We start from the raw sequence: 21837 nt of genomic DNA, 5'->3' as shown, positions 1-21837 counted from the left end.
TACTTGCTGGTATTTCTCATTTACATGATAGCAAATTGAATATCTTTGGGGTTTGTACTGGGCATTTGTACTTTTTCAGGCATTTTTTGAGCAAAGATTAATCTAGAATAACATCTGCAGATAAATCAGTAATGAAAATAGTTGCTTGTTGCAGCCCCTAGTATTTTATAGACAGTTAAGGTTAATAAAAATGACTTGCAACATGTTTTTACTCGTCATAAAGCGAAAGCGAAAAGGCATGGAGCAGAGGCAGAGAGGGCAAAAGAGAGTAGTGGCAATCTCTTTGTGAATTAAAAGCAGTGCAGCTTCTGGGTAAAATATGAAATAGCACTGACAATAGCACTGTGGTAAGAGGAAGGAGGTCATCTCCACCATGGTCTCACTAGTTTTAAGATTCTTAGCAAGTTGTTTCAATAATTTATATATATATTGTATATTGGTGTATACAGCAGTATTCAGCACTCGTGCCCCTTTTCCACCATTAAGGAACTGGTTTCATTCTGGTTCACACACCTAATTTTGAACCTTTCTGAGGACTTTAACCAAAAATAAATTGGTTCCAAAAACCTGAAAAGTTGGTTCCCAGCTTGATCTAAAAACAATACAGATTTTCCTTAACCTGAAGGGGAAAATGAAGTGGGCGTGTCATATTCTACAGTTGTTACAATGTCTCCGCTATAGGCATGGGACTATATGAAATAAGTGATCATAAATCATTAGGATCGTCCTGTACAAATAAAGGATAAATAAATGTTGGTAACTTCATCCAACTGTTGTTCTTCATTTGGATTCTGTAGTATTTACAAATATTGGATTTAACTTGTGTTTGATCGACTTATTGCAAGTATTTCTTATTGAGAAAAAATCTTTATTTGTCAAATCCCAACTCCATTGTAAACCAGAGAAAACATGGGCTGGTTTGCACAAAGAATCTTGAACAGAACTGTTAAAGAACCAGAGCAAGCTGGTGGAAAAGCCGGCTACTGAAATGCCAGAAAGGCTAGTTAAATATGTAACGTCTCTGCAGTGGGTCGTGCCTCAGGTAGAGGGAGACAAACTCTAAACTGAACGGAAATCAGATATGATGTTTAGTATCATCACCACAGAGCCACAGAGCAGACCCACACATGATTAGTTGTGTTACTGAAAGCTGTAATTACACACATACCACATCCTCCTCTCCAATGTACTCCAGCACATTTGCATCTATAAAAATACTTTTATTCCCTCGTGTGTACTGTGTGTGTGTGTGTGTGTGTGTGTGTGTGTGTGTGTGTGTGTGTGTGTGTGGTGAGGGGTACTTTTGAGTAATCATCCAAGGAGCATCAAAGCCATGCATGCATCCTTCCCGCTCCAGTAGTCTGCAGCAGGGTCTGATCTGTTGCTGTGTTCACATGCTCTGACAAACACTGCATCCCATGCCTTGTTGTGCTCAGGAGAATCAGTCGCACACAAAAGGACAGAGAGAAAGAACACCATGCAGACACAGATTCATCAAACCCCCAGCAGATTAGGAAGAACACAGCCAAGAGGAGGTTCAGAAGCAAGAAACTCTTTATTGTCGAGTGCAAATCTCTACATGATAGAAAAGAAAAGGGAAAAGAGTTGTGCGTTGCTTCTCATTTACATAGAATTAGGTTCTGATTAGCAGTTCACTTCTCTAAATTCTCTAATATATTTCTACTCTTCAACTGAGCAACCTCCTGTAACTATTTTCTCTTAGATCCGTTATATTGTACGTAGCTGTGGAAGGATAAAAGCAATATACCGGAAAAACTTTCAAGGTTAATATTCGTAAGAAAAACAAGGAGCGGACAGCAGCTCCACGGAGAACCAAAACTGTATGTGGAGTATGACAACCAAAGTGATTTATCTTCTACATGTACAGTACCGTAGAGATTATTTATCTACAGTAACTTCACAGTTTTGATTATTCATTAATTGTTTCAGTAATTTGCCAAGTAAAAAAACTGCCAAACACTTGCAGATTTTTGCTGCCTTCTCTGAATATCCCAACTTGAACTGTTGTTAGCTATTTTTCACCATTTTTTTTAGATTTTGTTGGTAAAAAAGACACACCGATTGAAAAAGATCCAAAATTGTCTAATATTTCCACTGTATTGCTCCTTTCTTACTCTTCCCACAGATTCCCCATGACAAAGTTGTCCGCTCCTTATTTACATTTATTTTTTTATTTTTCTATTGCATTTCAGCCCAGTTGCTTGAGCCTGTCCTGTATATTATGATGCCTAAAACAGCACAGCATAGGCCACTTAAAAGTACTCAGATATGAGTACAGATTCTCTCCCCAACTTTAATTGTGGCAAATGTAATTATTAACCACTGTCAAACGATAAAAATATCCTTGTAGTTGTGTGTACAAGAAAAGGCTGTTTTAATGAGGATGTTAATTCAAATATAAAATGGTGTAAACGTGTTTTATGCTGGTGGAGTAGAGAAAATAAAATATGCTCTGGCGTTTATGCTTATATGCATTAAAAAGAAGTGAAAAGTAGTAGCAGAGGATTACAGACTGTATTGCTCACTGTTACAGGGAAATTTGATTTCAAGGATTAATGGGAAATGTAGTCCGACTCTCACCGCAGTCTGTGTGTGTTAGTCTGTAATCATAATACCAAACTGGTAGTTATTATGTGACATGTGATCTTAATGGAAGACTTTGACATTTTAGATTTCACTGTATTACTTTTTTCACCCAGGCATGTTAGCATTGTTAGCATTTTTTACTGAAACCAAGGGTCAAATGTCAAAGCGTTCCTTTAGGGGGTTAAAACCAGCAAAGTCCCTGCATCTTCCTGACTGAGTTCTGCTATTACACAGAACAGCAACCTTAAAGCTAGCTCTTGCATCATTTCTATGATTCTGAGGTGGAGATGCAAGCTCCAAACAAACCATGATTAAATCAGATGTTGATTAAGGAGGTAAATTTGGGACAAAGGCAAAAAAGATCATCAGCAAAACAAGGCACTTAGATTTCATTTGAGGAAAAGAAAGAAGGGAGGTGTGATCATGATTTTTGCCACTAGCATTGCCTCTTTCTTCATTTCATCAACCTGAATACTTATTTTCTCTTTTTCCAACATTCCCTCTATATGCTCTATATACCAAATCTCTACAAAATATAACTGTACAACTGTATACTGAAAATATCCCTCAGTAAATAAATAAAAGTGTACAAGTACACAGTATGTAGATGTACATAAATGGGCTCTTCTCTCTACTTTCTGGTGATAAAAATAGAGAAAGGAAGGCAGAGTGATGCCTTCCATTCCCTTCTTTTTTCAATGGATTTACATTCAGAATTGTGTCAGTGAGGTCCCACCAGGGGGCAGTGGTAGCAAGGGGTTAAAGTGACCCCTGAACCTTTAAAAAAAATGTATTAAACAGGGAGTGACACTGTCCCGGTCCAAAGCTAGCCAAGATTTCCCCACAATCCCATGTGCTCTTTTTGTCTCCCATTGGTCTTAAAGCATTAACCAAGCTAGCTAGCCAGCCACAGTCAGTCCCGCCCTTTAGCTTGTTAGTGCTCACAGCTAACGTCAAACAACCATGGGTTACACAAGGCAGAGAGTGCTAGCATGTTAGCATTCCTGCTAGGTTATTATGTGGCAGGAGGCTGGAGGGTGGCATAGCAGCAGTGGTGGTGAACGTGGTGCTCCCTGTGTCTGCTGCTGCTGCGCGAGGGTGGGGGGTAACGTACGGAGGCCGAAGGATCGGAGGTGTTGGAGGGCAGCCTGGAGGAGGAGGAGGAACGCTGGGTGGTGACAGTGGAGGTGGAGTGGCCCGAGCGTTCACCCTGGCTGAGGTTCCTCTTGCGCTCGCGAACTAGCGCCTTCTGGTGGCGCTTCATCCGCTCCAGCTGCTCCTCGGCAGTCATCCGCCCTCGAGTGCTCGGGAGCTGCAGGGCTTCTGTGGGTGAGGACAGACGCTCAAAGGCACTCTTAGGTCTCTCCGGCTGAAAAAGGGAATGAAGAAAGATGGAAACGAGGGAGAGAAAAGTAGGACAATTTTCCCAGTCCATAAAGAAACACTTAATCCTTCAGGTCATCAGAAAAATTCCCTTTCAGGATCACCAAATTTGGAGATTAATCATTTTTATGGTCAGGAATGGTATGAAAAACGTTAATTTGCAAAGTAACCAGTAACTAAAGCATGGGAATGGAAATACTAATGTAAAGTTATAAATAGTGAAAATACAAAGACTGGCTATCACTCACTCAAAATCAACAACCTGCATATCAAATGCTATCAAATACCTAATATTTGTATTGCATATGTCAAAAAAGTGTTCTGTAAATATTTCTAGATGTCTGTATATTTCTGTATCTGTATGTGAATATGTGGCTCATACAAATATTTAATAATCACATGCTATACAGACATTTTAAATTTATGATAAGGTATTATTTGCAACACATGAGGAAGTTGTTGCTGTATATTATTCAGAATCTTTTACTGTGGTCAAGCCTCACATTTAAAACCCTAAACTTGACAGTAAACATATGATTGAAACTGAATTTCCTTTTTTTTTTTTTTTTAAATACTGAGAAACCCTACATGTCCTCAGCTGATCACAGGTACCTCCACCTCTGATATCTTGACTCACCCTTGCTGCAGAGCTCCCGGGGGCTCTCCTCAGGGTGACGTAAGACGAGATGGAGGTGGACTGGTTCTGTCGAGACGATGAGCCTACCAGACATAGATAACAAGCATCAGCAAAGTTTGTTTTAGTGTTTCATTTGCAAAGTGAAGAAAGCAGCAAGGTCACACAGTGAAAACACAGTGACAGAATAAAAAAATAAACATCTTATAACTGGTAAAAATGCAGAATGAATACTTCAGGTGAAACAAAAAACACAAGGGTTTCCATTGTGAATGAGAAGTGAGGATTAATGTGCAATATATCAACGCTGAATATAAATGCCTCAACTTAATTGCTTAACATTTACACATTTACAATATTTACAACCTGAGATTTGTTTTATTTTATAAAGAAATGTCTCAAGATTTAGAAGAATTTTAATAACGTTCCAGACGATGATCCATCTCTTTGATATATTACGCTCCTCTTGTAGGTGACAATACATTCTATTACTGAGGGATAATTTATTATCAGACAAGTACGACATTTTTCATGTTTTAACTGATGAATCCTCTAGTCTGAAGAGATTGGATTTCTAATAAAAATATGTGTCTTCCTGAACATAAATACACTTGTCAACTGCATATTCAAAGTTTTTAATTAATCTAATCAAAGCTTGCTAATTATATTGTCCTCATACTTTTATCCTTAACAAAACCAAGTTTATTTCGATAGAAATAACCACCTGTTGCTCCGCTGTACCTCTTTGTAATCTATACGTACAAAGACAGGATGATATTTGGCAGTATGCTGTGGTGTTATAAAGGTCTGTATCCTGTGTTAAATGTATGTATTTTACATGTAACTGTTCAGTTACCTTTGCTCTGGAAATACTGGTAGTCAACGTCAGACCCGGCGCTGTGGTGGCTTATTCCTGGCAGCTCTGGTTCACTCAGATATGACCGCAAATCAGTCTGACACCAGAAACGGTTAGACAGAAAGACAGTATGTATACAGGCGATTAGTGCCTTTGGGATAAATATGGTAATGGATTTTTCTTAGGTCCTAAATGGCAGCATACCTTACAGTCTCCATTGACGACATACTGCCCGCTCTCCCTATCCCTCTTCCTCTCATCTGACTGGCGTTTCAGCCCACGCACCGATGTGTGGCGAATGACCGAGGCCTCTCTGGGTAGAGGAGGCACCACGGGGGGCGTCTCCTCGTAGTCGTAGAGGCGAGGCAGTGGTGGCCTCGGTGGGGCGGTGTCCTCTGCCTGGACGTTAACCAGGCAGAAAAGGATTTTAGAAGTACCATAAGTACTGCTATATAACTGACAACCCTTTTTTAGTGAAGGTTTTAACACCATCAGACTAATACCAGCCTACAATTCCTGAAAATGAACATGAAGTATACTCTGCTCTGCATCATTTCGAAGCAGAAGAGGGACACTCACCCACTTTGGCACTGTGCTGTGAGGCAAAGTATGGGAGAGGATGGTGGGGATGGAGCTGCGAGGAGGAGGCTGGACCTCTGTGCTCAGAGAAGGCACTGCCAGGTCTGACACTGAAGGCACTAATTTCCTCTCTGGAGGGGTGTGTGAACACAGAGAAATCAAATATTAGCAGGTATAAATGGATTTACAGTCAGGAACATGGGGAATGTCTGACCACATTTTCACTAAGAATAGTAGGACAGACATTAGACACAGCTTTCAATAAATGCAGCCACAAGCTACACAATTGTCGTTTCCACTCATACTGTGACATCTGATCTTTAGAACAGAGCAGAGCTCTAAACTAAGACAAGAGTTATTAGTGTTGCCACAGAGAAAACACAATCCTACAAAAAATACTGTAATCTGATATGACTACAATATGTGAACAATACCAACTAACCTATATACAGTATTTAGTCAATGTGCAACTCTAACTGTAAACAGATTGACTATACATTTTTATTGAAAACTGTTGTGAGTGGCATTTGCTGATAATATCTTCTGGGTTGCTGTGGTTCCCGACCTGGGTTCTGGACAGAGTCGATGGTGATCTTGTAGTTTGCTTTGCTGGCACTCAGTCCCGCCATCACGTCCTCGATCCTCCACAGCTCGCGCTTCATCTCACCTTTCTCTTGCTACAGTTTGACATACAGATGTAAACACACATTTGACTCCACTTCTGGTTTTGTTTAACTTGGTCTTCACAGATTTGATCTTTCTATAAAAATGTCATCTGTGAATCGTTCTAAATTAAATGTTGTTCTATCAGTGGACTTCTGTTGTAAAAACTGAGAGGGGATTGTTTGACATTTTTATAAAAGAAAAAGATGCATGTAAGATTTTAAATTTTCTGAAAAAATGACACACAAACTAAATTCAAGCAGATCAGAAACCATGGATACTGTATGTTAAAACCCAGCCTGTTGGAACAGGTAGATGTTTTAACTGAAACAGTCGAGAGATGAATCTGCTCTGAGCTGCAGTTCCAGGTCTCACCTGAGGGGTGGCGCTGTGGTTCATGTGTGCCTGCAGCGCCATCCTCAACTGCTCCACAGATCTCTCCAGCCTGCTGTACTCCTCCCAGGCCAGTGCCATCTCCTGCGTTACACAAACACACACAAAGTCTTTGGTTAAATATACGGTAGTGCCTTAAAGGGACATTCCACCCCCAAATCATCCTCTTACTCTTAGTGATATTTATCCATCCAGACTGTTTTGGTGTTATGGGCAAATTTTGGAGATATCGGCTATAGAGATGTCCGCCCTCTCTCTGTGAAAAACTCAACAGCAACATCCCTTTCCTTCTATGGCGGTCAGTGGGTGTAGTTATATATATGAAGAAATTAGGTATAAAGAAAATAGTTTCTACATGAAACTGCTCAAAACAAGGTCTGCGGATTATCTTGAGTAACCGGGTCATGATTTCTGGAAAGATACATTGCTGTTGAGTTTTTTCGAATGTATTTTTTTAGGCACTTTGAGCACCACAAGCTGAGTGCCATCTAGTTCCAATATATTCAAGAGAAGGCAATGACAACACACAAATATGCCCTTAAACATTTACACACATACATGCATTTTCTTGCATACATCTGTGTGATGTATACATTGTATATATATATATGCTCATTTTCAAAAAATATCTTTATAAATACTCCAAACTCAACCACAGACAAATACACAAAAGCCTACATACGGTGGAGAGGCGTGATATTTGTGCCCTGATGGTGACCAGATCCTCCTGCAGCAGCCTCTGCTGATAGGCAATCTTTTGGGCGTGGGCTTGCTGCTCCTGGTACTGCTCCATCTGTTGGTGGGACAGATCCAGCACACTCTCCAGCTTGTCCTGAAGGAGTGTGGAGTCATGCAGCAGGAGGTCAACCAACGATACAAAGACCTGCTTCCCTTACAGAATGTTGCACTAGCAGGTAGCATTCAAAGACGCCTCCAGAGGGCAGCATGTTTCTACAGTCGATCACAAGCCACGTGAGATCTCATTCAACATCTTCTTATTTACTCACCTTTATGTATATGGGGAGGCCTTCATTCAAGACCTTTATAATTTGTACTGAGTATTGTACTGAATTTTATTTTAAGTGTGTGCAGCCTGAATTTGGAGCCTTCAGTTCGGGTAGTATGTGTTTCCGTCCAGGTCTGTTAATCAGCCGTTCTAGCTTTGCCAGTCAAGAAATTGTGAGTCAGAGTCAGAGAAATCAATATCCTCGCCTCTCCTTCAAAAGAATTTCCTCTCTGACTGTGAATGTTGAATCAAGACAGAAATCCACCAGTGAAATCTGATTGTCCTGCTCTTCTCTTTGATAGCTGACTCACTGTCTGTTATCAAACTCCTCTGCAGCTCCACTAATAGCAGCAGTCTAAACGTTGTCCTTGAATGTGGCCACGTCATTCTAATATTTATTGTAATTATCTTACATTTTCACCTGTTGACTCATCCGGCTGACTAAGTACGGCTGACAGAACGAGACCCTTTGATTGATTGAAAGCCTACATTTCTAGCAGAGCGTGTACCTTGTCCTCTTTCAGGGAGCTGATCCTCGCCTCCAGATCCTTGAGGATCTTGTCCTGCTCGCACAACCGACTTAACTTCACCTGCAGGGGGAGACACAGAGCTGAGTGAGCAGGGAGGTAGACAGAGCATTGTAGGAACCTGCACTCACAGATAAAGTGCGTTGACCTCTGGTAATTAAGTGGCCCATTTACTTAATTACATCTTCCCCTTGTCTCTGCAGTTGTAGATAAATCACTATGTGTACAAGAACCAGAATCTCTTTGTATAGTGGTTCTGTTTATGTGTTTATGTGCATATATATATATATATATATATCTTTTTTTTTTATGTTTGAGTGCATATATGTAGTAGTGTTGGTAACATTTATATTCACAGCTCCCCTCGTCTTGTGCAGGTGTAATTACTATGAGCAAGCCCATTACACAAAGTGGGCTCGACCCACCTGTCACTTTTAATTACAGTGTCAGGAAGGCTCTGAGCTTTGTTAATTAATCCCCCATTACACTCTGCAAACTTCAAGGCAAAGGTTAGATCACTTTATCATCCTGAGGTAAAAGAACAACACAACTTTCATGTAGTACACTTGTGACTGAAAAGCTTGATATGAACAAGTGCTTATCCATACACATTTTTATACACAACTCTAGTTTTTATACTCCATCAAATAAATTATTAATCCTGTTTTTGTCTCCACGGTGATGTTGTTGTTGGATCTGATCAAATATTCATCGCAGACAACGCTCTCATAAATTGTTTAAACTGTTGCGTATGAAGCTGATACTGAGGAATACTTTCACAGGGGCTATAAGGCTGTCTGAAAAAAACCATAGGGAATTGTTTGGATTATCAAACTGAAAGAGTTGTGGCATTTTCGTGTTTACACTCTCTGTGTTCTGGTTGACCCTCAAAGCTGAAGTGCGATAGTGCAGCACCTCTTCCCACACATTTTCCAAAACATCCATATTTTGTTTTGCTTTAATTACCCTTACATTTCTCCCAATTGAACCATAGCAATCAGCGCTGCTCCCTAAAACAAACTGAAATGTCATGTTAATGTTTGGAGAGGAACAAAACAGAAGAAGACCGAACTCAGAGAGTAAAACTGAACTAGGCTGAACAATCCTGTACGTTTGTTATTTTAATGATAGCAAACATATACAGTCTTGGGGATCACTACTGCATATATGAAAAAGTAGTATAATGCCTTTTGTGGCTCCATAGGAAGCTGCATGAAATTTGATAATTGCATTGTGGATGATGTAGGCACCATGCTTTGCAAGGACGTCCACTGGTCTAGCATTGTACTCCTCTCATACTGTTGGACTCATTATGGTCAGTTTAAAAACAAATGATCAGATTCGATTTAGCAGAACCAGAGATATCCCCATTTTTATTACACGCATTCGTCTTCTTTTTCATAACCTGGCACCTAAATTACCCACAATTTAGCCACTGAGTGACGTCACAGGAGGCAGTTTTTCAGATTGCATGCAGCTTCTCTGGAGTCACAAAAGACTTTATACTACTTTTTTCACATATGCAACAGAACTCCCAAAGACCTGTAAACACATTTTAATGTGTAAAATTGGTTGAGTTACCCTTTAAATTGCACATGGGTATGTTTTTGCCTCAAATGACATATGAAAATAAACATGTATTGGCTACATTTGCCGGAATTTTTACATTTAATTTCAAGGAAGTACAGAACATTGAATTTGTCTGTATGTAATGCAGCAAACATTTTAAGGAACTACAAAAGGGGAACACCACCAACTTTATACACTAAGGTGTGTTTACAGTACTACTGCATACGTGAAAAAAGTAGTATAAAGCCTTTTGTGGCTCCAGAGGAAGCTGCATGTAATCTGATAAACTGCCTCCAGTGATCTCAATAATAATACAAAAAATAACATCCGATATCTTTTTTTTTTCTTTCCAAAATGAGTCCAACAGTGTTGCAGGAGTGCAATGCTAGAGCAGTGGACTGCTTTTCAACACATGGCACCCACAGTGCATCAGCCATCGAGTGACATTACTGGAGGCAATTTATCAGATTACGTGCAGCTTCCTCTGGAGCCACAAAAGGCTTTATACTATTTTTTTCAACATGAACAGTGTACTCCCCAAGACCTGCAAACACACTTTAATGTGTAAAATTGGTGAAGTCATCCTTTAAGCTTGTACTTACATCCACATCACTTTCTGCAACCTTCACAGGTTTCCCTGAGTCCTTCAGTGTCTGACTTCCAGCTACCTAGAAATGCAAAATAAACATTTCCAATTATTAGTTGTTCGGCAAAGTACAGAGACTGACCTGTGATACAATGACGCAGAAATAAAGGAGCTACAGAACACAGAGACCAGCTACAAACTACAGTATCACGAGGCTGAGACAGACTATCTGTGACACATTCTCTTGGCCTCATGTACATGACAATGTGAGTGAGTTTTGGCACACAAAATCAGCTCTTGCCATGGAGAACACAATGGCTATGGACACTTTGAAGCCCTGCACAAACTGACTTATCAATAAAAACTGTGTAAAAAAGAAAAGCAGTGTTTTTTTGAGAACAGGAAAATATGAGTTTTAGGAACACACCCTGGACTGCCTGAGTTCAGGCGCTAACTGAAATTAACTGGGGTTACTGACAGGGTTCAGGGTTAAAACGCTCTTCTAGTTTGAAAAACATTAAAACAGAGCACATGTGCAATTCTAACAATGATATAATCACAAAATTTCACTGATGACAGCTCTTTACCGGTTTGGAAATGATTAGTTTAGGAGTACATGTACTCCTTTTTGGAAATAAGTAGAGACATGACACAGCTGAGTCCTGTGTTATTGTCAAGGAGGTGCAGCGTTTCAGAGACGATGGTAGAAGCAGCTGGCTTTTCAACCACCGGGCCACAGCCACAGCCAACAACACATGCACTGCCGAGCCATCCCATGCCCACTTTTCAGCAGCATTGTCACCATCACCACATGGGAGAGGGGGTGGACAGCTCAAAGGTCACATGGAGATAAGACATTTGATGCCATTCAAGCCGTGAATGCGGTGCTGTAAGCAATGGGATGGTCTTTCTAGAACAAAGACTCTCTAAACACACACACTCACATACAGACTACACACATGCATCCCTACTCTGAACACATGCACGAGCATAAATGCACAGACACGCTACATACAACATTAGATCTCTTTGTATAGTACATACTGGATACAGATACACACACACACACACACACATACATACAGCTTACGTTCATTAGAGGCCTGAGAGGCCCAGCAGTGCAGTGCAGTAGTAAACTGTGAACTGCGAGGATCAGGGGCTCTAGAGCTCTGATCTGGGAGTCAAAATCACAAAAGACACAGAGCCGCAGTCACAAAATGGCGGCTGCTTTCGTGAGATGCTTCTAAAACCACACATTTCAGAGTCTAATGGGGATATCTTGTCTCACAAAGATGCCAAAACAACTCTACTGAAGTGTGCAGTCTAATGTTTCGGCTCAACAGTTGGGCCCGAGTGTTAGAAGTGGTTGTCAGTAGGAAACACCCAGTGTGTTAGTTTGAGCTAGAGACAGTTCAAATCAGAAAAGGCACAGCAGAAACAGAACACTTGAATTCAAGCAGAAGTTAAAATGACAAATGAGATCGGGGGATAAACTCTGTGCATATCTCACCTTTAGGTCCAGATACTCCAAGTCCTTCTTCAGCTGTATATAGGTGTCATCAGCCTACAGAGTGAAAACATGTGAGTGTGGATTATTGATTTGTGTCAACAGGAATTCAATAATTCACAATCAGGGTCACCTGAACCTGACAAAGCTCCACTGACAGTTCATTAGTGGGATGTAGTTACATGTATGTGTCGAGTATGAAGTGCGAATTGCTGTTATGTGTGTGTACCAACATGCATCACAACTGACACACTCACACATACAGTAAAAGTCATTCATTTATCTTCTCAGAGACGATCCTACTGCAGCAAACAACACACCAGCACAGACCAGATCCATCAAAAGCTGCAGATCTTGAAACATCGCTGAATTCAGCTTTAATTCAGTTTTAATTCAGCTCATATCACTCAACAGACGGTTGAGGTACGGCCGGAAATGACAGATTCACGAATCAGAAGACCAAACTGTCCAACACATCCACAGCCAGACGATTAGCCAAAGCATGGGATGGCTTTGTGGACGTTGAAAAGTTAGCAGCACAACATGCTATGGATAGTGTCACTAGAAGCACGATATGAAAACTGACCAGCCAAGAACAGCACATGGAAAAGGAGGCAGATGGATCTATGACGGCTGCAAGGCCATCGTTCACAGATTAACCATGCCTGACGTCACACCACGAGAGCACAAGAGCTGTTGGGTAGAGGTTGCCACTGACATAGTGAGAGTTGACTGATGCTGCCGCTGTTATAACTTTGTTTGTTTTGGTTAGTCTTTTTTCACATTTAGATATACAGTATATTTACAGTTGGGGACAACCAAGTACAGGATCAACCTGGAGTTAGAGGTTTGGCCTAAGAGTGTGTCTAGATGTGGATGTCTTCGTGGCTTGGACCTGAACAGCTGGATATCATCACAGAAGAAGACTGTTTTATTCAGGAAGCTGATTTACCATGACACTTGGTAAATCAGTAATCAATCATGTAATTAGACACTGCTAATTACATGCAGTGATTCCAGTGCTTTATTTTGCTTTCCCTGTCTCCCTTTTCAAACATCATCAGAGCCATAATGGATCCCAGATAGCAAAACTGTTGGCCCACACCAGACAGGTTGATCCGGCCCACATACCGTGTGGAATGAGGACACTTCTGTTTGCCAGATCGGAACCACAAGCAGCCACATGTCAGCTAAGAGCAAACCGAATAAACCGGAACTGGCCCAAATCTGGACCACAGTTCATTTATATTCTGGTGGGATGGATTTGATCATAAGTCATCATCAAGTGCCATCATTCCACACGGTAAGAGAGCCAGATGAATGTCTCTGGTACAATTTTGCTATCTGGAGTGACTGATTTAAAGAATTTTTCAGAAAAAGTTTGACACTAAGGCTGTTTTTAATTCTCGTCCAATATTCATATATATTCAATTTACACAAGTTTCTATTCTATTCTAAGTTCCTAATCTGAGATCATCAGGCACCTAGTCTATGGTTGCTGAATGATCAGGATCTCAAATTGGACATGGTTACGTATAAAAAAGTCACATACAGCATATTTTGAAATATCTCCTATCTCCTGCTCTGTCGACATGACAACCTGACCTGGCATTGGCACGAGAGAAAGTAACAGGAGGTTTAATGACTAGGATAACTCACCGCAAATGTAATATAAAACAAAATCAAAGTGTTGGATGAATGAAAATCCATCACCTGGGAATGGGGAATGTCTTTATAAATCATCATAGAAAGTCATTCAAATAGTTGCTGAGATATTTCACTCTAGACCAAAGTGAAGGACGGACAATTGACAGACAGACAAACAGACAATGGCATCCAAAGAGTCATGAATAATGTACAAAAACATTTACATTTCTGAATGAGGAAATGAAAATTGATAATACAAATTAAAATAACAAAAAGTAAATCTGATTTAGGCCTAATGCAGCCCTGCAATATGTTTAGTGGCAACCTCTACCAGCCCATGGTAAAATGAGGGGTGGACAGACAGGCGTGCCGCGGGGGGGCCCCCACCTGGGTGTTGAAAGAGCCCAGGGGAGCTGAGAGACCCACATGTCCGAGTTGGGACACAGGTGAAGGGACGGAGCTGAGGAGGGGGCTGTTGCTAGTGTTGGTAGAAGTGAGGAGGTGGTTGTGGGGGTTCAGCTCGTTGGGACCGTTGAGCCGCTGCAGCTGGGCTAACGTGTGCTGACGTGCGGTGGCCATCTTGGCCCGATGCCGGCGCAGCTGAATGAGGAACAGGGTGAGCTCCTCGGGCTGTCAGGCACCACAGGACATTACATCTGGCATCAAAACTGACCATACCAAACTTCAGTGAAACTTCTAATGTTTTTTAAAAAAGTAGCCTTGCATTCACAGTGCTAGTGGCCACTTTGGCTGATGGACAAATAGAACAAGCAGAACAGCAGTTAAATTTAGGAGTATTAATGGTGTTGAAACAAAAGGCAGGGCTCACAGCAACACACTATTCATGACAGGAAATGTCTTCCAAAGGTTCCGCTACAGCCAAATGGCTCATGCCAACAAAAGGCTAATCAAGATTTGGTCAATATTTTGTTGTAGCGCAGAATGAATGCACTTCTGGTGACTGATTTCTTAAGTGTCTGGCGAGGAGAACACATTGTAAGAAACATGATACTTGACTGGAAGCAGACTGTGAGAGAGAATTGTACATCACTTTCAATATCGGCCTCTTAAGCCTTCAGATTATATGATTAAATCCATGCCCTAATGTTATGTTTTTTAAAATATCAATATTTGCAATACACAGTAGTATATTTTATGTTTTCATTAAAAGACATACCGTTTTGCCATGCAGGCTGGGTGCACTGACTGTGTGCGTGATGTAACCAGATGGCATTGACCGTCTGTCAACAGTAGCAGCCTGACAACACACAATGAACACATTTTATATACACTGTTTGCAGTGTAAACACATGTTTAAAGTAAACATGTTTAAAATAAACATGTGTTTGGAGCAATTACAGAGTAAAGACGGTCCCACCTTACAAAATAAAAAAAAATTGTGAAAAATCTGCTATCGCGACATGAAATGGAAAGTTTCATATCACCACAGGCTACAATTTTTGTTTCAGAGGATAAAATATTTAAATGAGCTTGATAACAAAGTGCATGTAGTGTATTCTTTCTTATCACTTGGCAAAATGAAACTGCTTGTGGTTGTGGGAGAGTGAATTTACATATTTGTGTTACAAAAGCGATAAGTAAATACTGATGGAGTTGCTCATTTTTATCAGTTTGCATTAATGTGACAAATGTATTCATCCACACATACAATATATCTATCATTCAGTATAAAGTAATAATTATATATATATACAGTCCCAATATAGTTTAGAGTTAATAGTTTCTTTTTGACTGATTGCTGACACAGTTGAGGTAATTTAACAGTCTCAGTGCCTTCAGGATATGTCTGCCATTGTACCCCAAGGCACTAAAACAATTATCCTGTTCAGTAGAGCACAGTAGTAACATCAGCCCCCCACTGTCAAGATGACTGACATTGTTCTGGATGAGAAACTGTTCTATTTAATATGTTGCACTTGACAGTGGGAAAAAAAAAACATTAATGGTCCAATCTTTCGATGAGCACAAACAACAGGCAGCATGGAGTCAGTTTCATGCAATCTATACAGTGACAACAGGAAATAATCTGTTGTCATCCATATGACATTAAATCTGTCATCTGTCTACGTTTGTCTTAAACTAATTTCTTGTATTATTACTTGTATATTCTGGGGACACTCGAATATTTATCATTTGATTGAGGTCTGCGGAGCTACTGTCAAAATGTGGTTTACTGTAACTTTAAATCACCTTGAATAACAGTGTTAGATAACTGTCTGAAATTCCCTTGATTGAGAAATGTTTAATTTGCCCAGTGAAATAGTAGAAATGTGTATGGAAACTTTTCTTTGCACAGTAAGTCCAGTAAGATCTTTTTCATCTCTTATCCCTCTGGTATGAAGCCTTACAGACTAAGCGTGCATAGTAAAACTCACACTGCATTACAACATTACCCAATAAAATACAATTATAGGTTGCAGTTTGTGTTGTTTGCAACAAACGTGAAATTATGGTTCTGCTTCTGTCAGACCTTATTTTACCTTGAGCAGCTGAGATTTGGTCCTGCGGGGGGAAACAACGAAGGGGATGTCGACCACTGACCTATCGCCCACAGGCCTGACTGTCACACGTTCAGCTGGCGTGTGTGGCCTCCGTGTGGGCGACAGGGTCCTGCTGCTGCCAGGTGGGGGCCCGGGTGGAGGGATGTCTGCAGATGAAGGTGGTACCGACACACAGCGGGGTGGCCCTTCAGACCTGGGTGCTGAAGAGGAAGGAGGCACAGTGGATGGAGGGCGAGGGCCGAATGGGTACTCCGGGGCAGGGGTGTAGAGAGGCGCCGTGGGGCTGCCATGACGGAACTGATGGCGCTGCTGCCACTCGTACAGCTGCCAGACGGTGTTGGACCCTGGGCCAACCTGCTCAGGGGTGAGGCGAAAGTGGCTGAGGCGGTCCTGGGCATACTTGTACTCGCCAAGTCGGCCGGTTGGGGGGCTCTGACGAGGAGTTCTTGGCAGGGTCTGATATGCATCCATCGTTGTGAACTTGTGCTGGGTTGGTGGTGTGCGACGAGGGAGGGTGTTCTCTCTGGAAGGCGGGCTGTGGAATGGGAACACAAAAGGATGTTTTTACTGCAGCGAAGACACGTCATATCTATATAAGATTCATCTGATCTTACCTTATATTTAATGATTGAATAAGAAAACAAGCAGATTATACTATACATTCAATTTCTTTCTAAACAACAACTAATGAAACTATTATTGAAATCCCAAAACAGCAAAGTGTGATGTCCAAAGTGCAGGAGCTGCAATTTTGATAAAATATGTCACAAATGAAGCGCGGTGTAAATGTAGTATTGTGGTGCTACAGAAATGCTCTGGCTTAAAAACTTTATTCTCCAAACATCGGTTAAGGGAACATGCTTGTTTGGTACAGACCCTAGCAAAAATAATATAATCATTTTTATATATTTTTGACTAAAAAGAATGCAAAAATTACCAAAGACTAAAATCCTGACTGATGTCGCAATCGCAATTCCTGTTAAAATAATCGTAAAATGATTTCCTTTGCACATCCTTGAGTCCTACATATATTTGAATCAGAGTTCACAAACTAAACATTGCACTAGAGGGAACTCTAAACTGTACTGATACAGTACACACTGGAGCGGTCAATAACTTATTAAACAAGGATTTTTCTTTTATTTAGTTGACCTGATGTGGTGTCCATCTACCCTGTCTGTATGCTGCATAGCTGGTTTAAAATCAGACTACAAAACTTAATGTTTAACATAAAATACATAAAGATGTTTTAATGATATGTTTATGATCATGTGCAATTCTATAAAATAAAACAATAAGTAATAATCTTTTTTTTCATGATAGATTACATGTGACATTGACCTACCCTTTGTGTTCAGCCTTCTGCACTTGAACCCACTGCTCCACTTGCTCCAGAGTACTCCTCCTCTGCACCTGCTTGTGTGTGTCAGCAGGGGGCGGCGCTGGGGCCCTCTGGTATGTCCCTGCTGCGATCCCGTTGGGCTCCAGGATGGGGCTGGGTGTGGAGACGAGGCCGTTCCGCGTGCAAACGCTGGAGGGCAGTGTAGAGGCGGCTCGTGAAGGTGCCCGAGATGGAACCCTGGACACGGGCGCCGAGGCCGACATGTGGTCTAACTGTGGGAGGGCAGAGGGTGCAGGGTTGGAGGGGAGGGATGTGTGTGTGTCCATTTCCAGGGTCGTACTTCCTATGGGGAGATCCAACATGGTGGTGGCAGGAGATTCTTTGTGGAAGCTGCAGCGTTCGTCTACGTCACGGTGTATGGGCTCCAGGAGAACCTCGTGGATGATGGGTCTTGTGGTCTCAGAGTCTGGGGTCTTGGGCTTGTGGTGGTTTATGTGGTTTGTCTGTGGGACTGCATGCTGCTGCAACATGTTGAGCTTATCTAACTTGTCAGATGGTCTGCAGAGAGTAGAGATTACATGAAAAGCCTGGATGAATGTTGGCCCCCAAACTAATATAAAAGGATAATCAATCTGTTTCTCCCTTGAACTGAAAGGTACACTACGTAGTTTTGGGGAAGATATTCTATATCTTCATTGACTGATTTTTTTTTATGCCTAAACAAACTAAATAAACAAACTGTCTTTGTTTGCATGACTGAATAAACTGAATAAACAAACTGACCTTAAAGGACAACACAATTGTAACACACATTTTGTTTTACTTGTTTGTATTTGGCAGACCTTGCCACCTTTCTAGCTTCAAACAGTGTTCTTGGGAACCTATTTTCCTCTGAGAACAGCTTGTTTATTCAGTAATGGAAAAAATATCTATCTGAGTTTGTATTATTACCTCATCAATATTGTAAATATTAAAATTCTGTGTTTAAATGTGTTCTCCAAAACTACATACTGCCCCTTTAAAATTCTCACACAGTTTCACAAATTGGGATATTTGTCTGCTGAGTCTGTTGATTTAGTGAATGGGACAAACCGAGTAATTGAATTAATGGCCTGAATAAAATGTCTGTAAATGAAAGACTTTGTGTGATCAATACCCTTAACCATTATTGCATTTCATTGCTCTAAATGTATTTTAATTATTATTTGGTTTCAATAAAAAAGATTTAATCAATGATGAAGATGATTTGATGGATTTAATTTTGTTTATATGCTGTTGTGTCCTTTTACAGCGACAGTAATGAGCTCTCTGGGTTATGTCTCCAGTAATGTCTCCGTCTGGCACTCAACTCTTGCTTTGAATGTTTGGATAAACAAATGCCAAAAGAGAAGTGGATGATAATTAACTATAACAGTTACCCTGACAGATGACTTTTTTCCCCTTAAACCTCTAAAAAGGACTTCAGTGGCTTTTACTTGATGTGCACCAATTCTGTTTCATTTGATCACTTCCCTGATTTCCCATGGACATTGTGTTTCACCATTTCAGAGGTCTTAGTCTTTGTTCTGTTGTGCTGAACTGAATGTGAACTAGATGACTGTCACATAAATGAGAAACTTTTAGCCTCAGCCCCAACTTTGACGTGAGGGCTAAATACACCAAACAGATCATTTTAAAGCAGGGCAGATGACAAGCAAAGCCTTGTAACCACAATTACATTTTAAACTCATTAAGTAAATCCCGTGTGAGAAGAAGCAAGAGAAACAGCCAGGTCTCTGAAATTCAACAAACTGTAGACCAGTTTATTTTTAAATGAATTAAACAACCTCAGGGACCCAAATGCCCTTTCCCCGGCTGGTCTGAATATATTTAATATAAATTAGCACTATGATGATTGGTAGGTCCCCATTAGATTGTGTTAAATGGGCAAAGAAAGCATTATCTATTAGCTTACATGTAAGAGTAGTGTTGCTAGCAATAACTTTGCATATTGTAAAAGTAACCAAACTCTTGCAAAAGAAGTGCAAAATGCCAGCAAATAATAATACTACCGTTATATTTTTTTCAAACACTAAAACAAGGGGTGTAAAAAGGGGTTCAAAAAATATCCAAGTGGAAGCTGTTTCCAGTTAGATTTCCCTTTGGTTAATCATAAACAACTAGTGTAGTCTTCTGGGATTCCCCTTCTAAAAACAAAAAATATAAAACGAAGGAGTACGAGCTGCGGGTGTCTGAGGCTGCCAGTGAAGGATGGGACATTTTTGATCTGTGCTACCTCCCCCCATCAACACATGAATAATACATGGAGTAAGCGACTGCTTCTTCAAAAACAGCATTTCACAACATCAGAATGTCCTCTTTGAGAGCAAGAAAATACATTAAAAAAATATACACTCCACTCAGATGTTACAGCTCCAGGACTGACGGAGTGGGATGTTGTTCCAGGAATCACTGTAATTTATGTCACAAAGTGACAAGCAAATGCCACCACTTTCTAGGATGTACTGTATGTGTTTATAGGATATAACAACTATAGCTATAACATACTGTAAAGTACACGAACAAATACTATCATGTCACACGATCTGTTAGCAGATTTTTATGTTCTATGGGTTGCACTTGCAAGGATTGACCATTTTATTGTTTAATGTGTTTAAGTGTAGATGAGTACAAACTCAAGTCCATAAAATGTTCGGATGCTGTCTTAAACCTATAGAACACAGAATGTGCTAATACTTTTGACATACTCAATTTAAAACAGTACAACACTAATATATTTACTGTTTTGCCTCATCGACTTTATGCTTACTCTGAATCTGATGCCAGCAAGATTTCAAATAAGTCAGGACAGGGGCAACAGAAGACTGGGAAAGTTGAGGAATGCTCCGAAAACACCTTTTGGAAACACCCTTTGGAAAATTTTACAGGTAATTAGGTTCATTGGTAACAGGTGATAGTATCATGATTGGGTAAGAAAGGGGCATCCTCAAAAGTCTCATCCTCAAGTCATTCAAAAGCAAGGATATTACTACATGGGCTCAGGAGCACTTTGTAAAACTGTTGTCGGTAGACACAGTTTGATTGCAAGTGATGTTGTTAATACGTTTTACACAATGTCCCAACATTTTTGGAATCAGAGTTGTACTTAAATATAAATCAAGAAAGCCAACAAACACATGCAAGTTCAATGCAATGCCAAAAGAAGATGCAAAGCAAAGGTCCTCCTGCTTGATTAACACGTGAAGTGTAGTACAAAACTACCACAGCACTGTACAAAGATGAACTGATGGGAGATGCCAATTTTAAAGTTATAGGTATGTGTAAGCTTGTGTGTATACAGGATGTGTATTTTATAGTCAGGCCTGTTTAGTACACTAGTGATTCATGAGTGTAAGTATAATCATAATTAGGGATGGGACATTATATAAGTTTTCATTTCAATGAAAAATACAAAAGATGACAAAAGTTTTCGTTTTAAGCAATGTTGGAATCAAAATACTGGCAAAAAAACACAAGGGGGAGCTGAAAGCACAAGGTGGAGAAATCATGTGTTGAACATGTAAAAGTTATGACCTGGAACTTTTTTTATCAAGTACATACATGTTTTGTGACTGAATCCACTCATATACTCATGTACCTCACAAGTATTTTGCTGGTATTCTGCAGCTGCTTGGGTGTGTGTGTGTGTGTGCGTAGCCCTACCTGATTAGTGTGTCGATGTGGTTCTGCATCAGTGTGGCCTGGTTCATGGCCCTCAGCCAGGTGTTCATGTCCTCCTGGGTGTCAGCGCTGAAGTAATACGTCCGCATCCCAGTGTGCTCCGCCTGCGAGCCAATCACAGAGCTCTGCTTGTAAATGTACGAGCGCATACCAGTGTGGCTAGCCTATAGGAAGAGACAAGAGGCTAGGTCAGTGTTGAGGTCAGAGACAGAGACTTTGGTCAAAGAGACAGAGAGATGTCATGCTGTCCAACAAGAGAAACAACATCAAGCATCGGCCAATACAGAGAGAGCCAA

General features: G+C 40.6%; 1 protein-coding gene across 9 annotated transcripts in view; it reads right to left on the bottom strand.

Annotated features, from left to right (window-relative positions):
• The window catches only part of LOC311264099 (pleckstrin homology domain-containing family A member 7-like), a 145547-nt gene that overhangs the window by 3178 nt on the left and 120532 nt on the right, over positions 1-21837 (bottom strand). For 3 of the 9 annotated variants that reach the window (XM_084364672.1, XM_084364674.1, XM_084364676.1), the window contains 17 exons: positions 21524-21705; positions 17825-18379; positions 16459-17014; positions 15135-15215; positions 14345-14587; positions 12314-12367; positions 11894-11977; positions 10820-10885; positions 8631-8711; positions 7798-7947; positions 7098-7199; positions 6625-6736; positions 6060-6190; positions 5685-5879; positions 5481-5577; positions 4628-4710; positions 3722-3976 (listed from right to left, as the gene is read on the bottom strand). In XM_084364672.1, the coding sequence (XP_084220798.1) occupies positions 3722-3976; positions 4628-4710; positions 5481-5577; positions 5685-5879; positions 6060-6190; positions 6625-6736; positions 7098-7199; positions 7798-7947; positions 8631-8711; positions 10820-10885; positions 11894-11977; positions 12314-12367; positions 14345-14587; positions 15135-15215; positions 16459-17014; positions 17825-18379; positions 21524-21705 (3027 nt within the window). Of the gene's footprint in view, positions 1-1301; positions 1423-3721; positions 3977-4627; positions 4711-5480; positions 5578-5684; positions 5880-6059; positions 6191-6624; positions 6737-7097; positions 7200-7797; positions 7948-8630; positions 8712-10819; positions 10886-11893; positions 11978-12313; positions 12368-14344; positions 14588-15134; positions 15216-16458; positions 17015-17824; positions 18380-21523; positions 21706-21837 lie in introns of all 9 variants that reach the window. The other 6 variants (XM_084364673.1, XM_084364680.1, XM_084364679.1 and 3 more) reach the window with 5 other exon arrangements.

The sequence above is a fragment of the Pagrus pagrus genome (genome assembly GCF_965226575.1).
Source record: "Pagrus pagrus genome assembly, chromosome: 10".
Taxonomy (NCBI): Eukaryota; Metazoa; Chordata; class Actinopteri; order Spariformes; family Sparidae; genus Pagrus; species Pagrus pagrus.
Note: the sequence above shows the minus strand (reverse complement) of the source record. Positions and strands in the feature narration are given on the sequence as shown.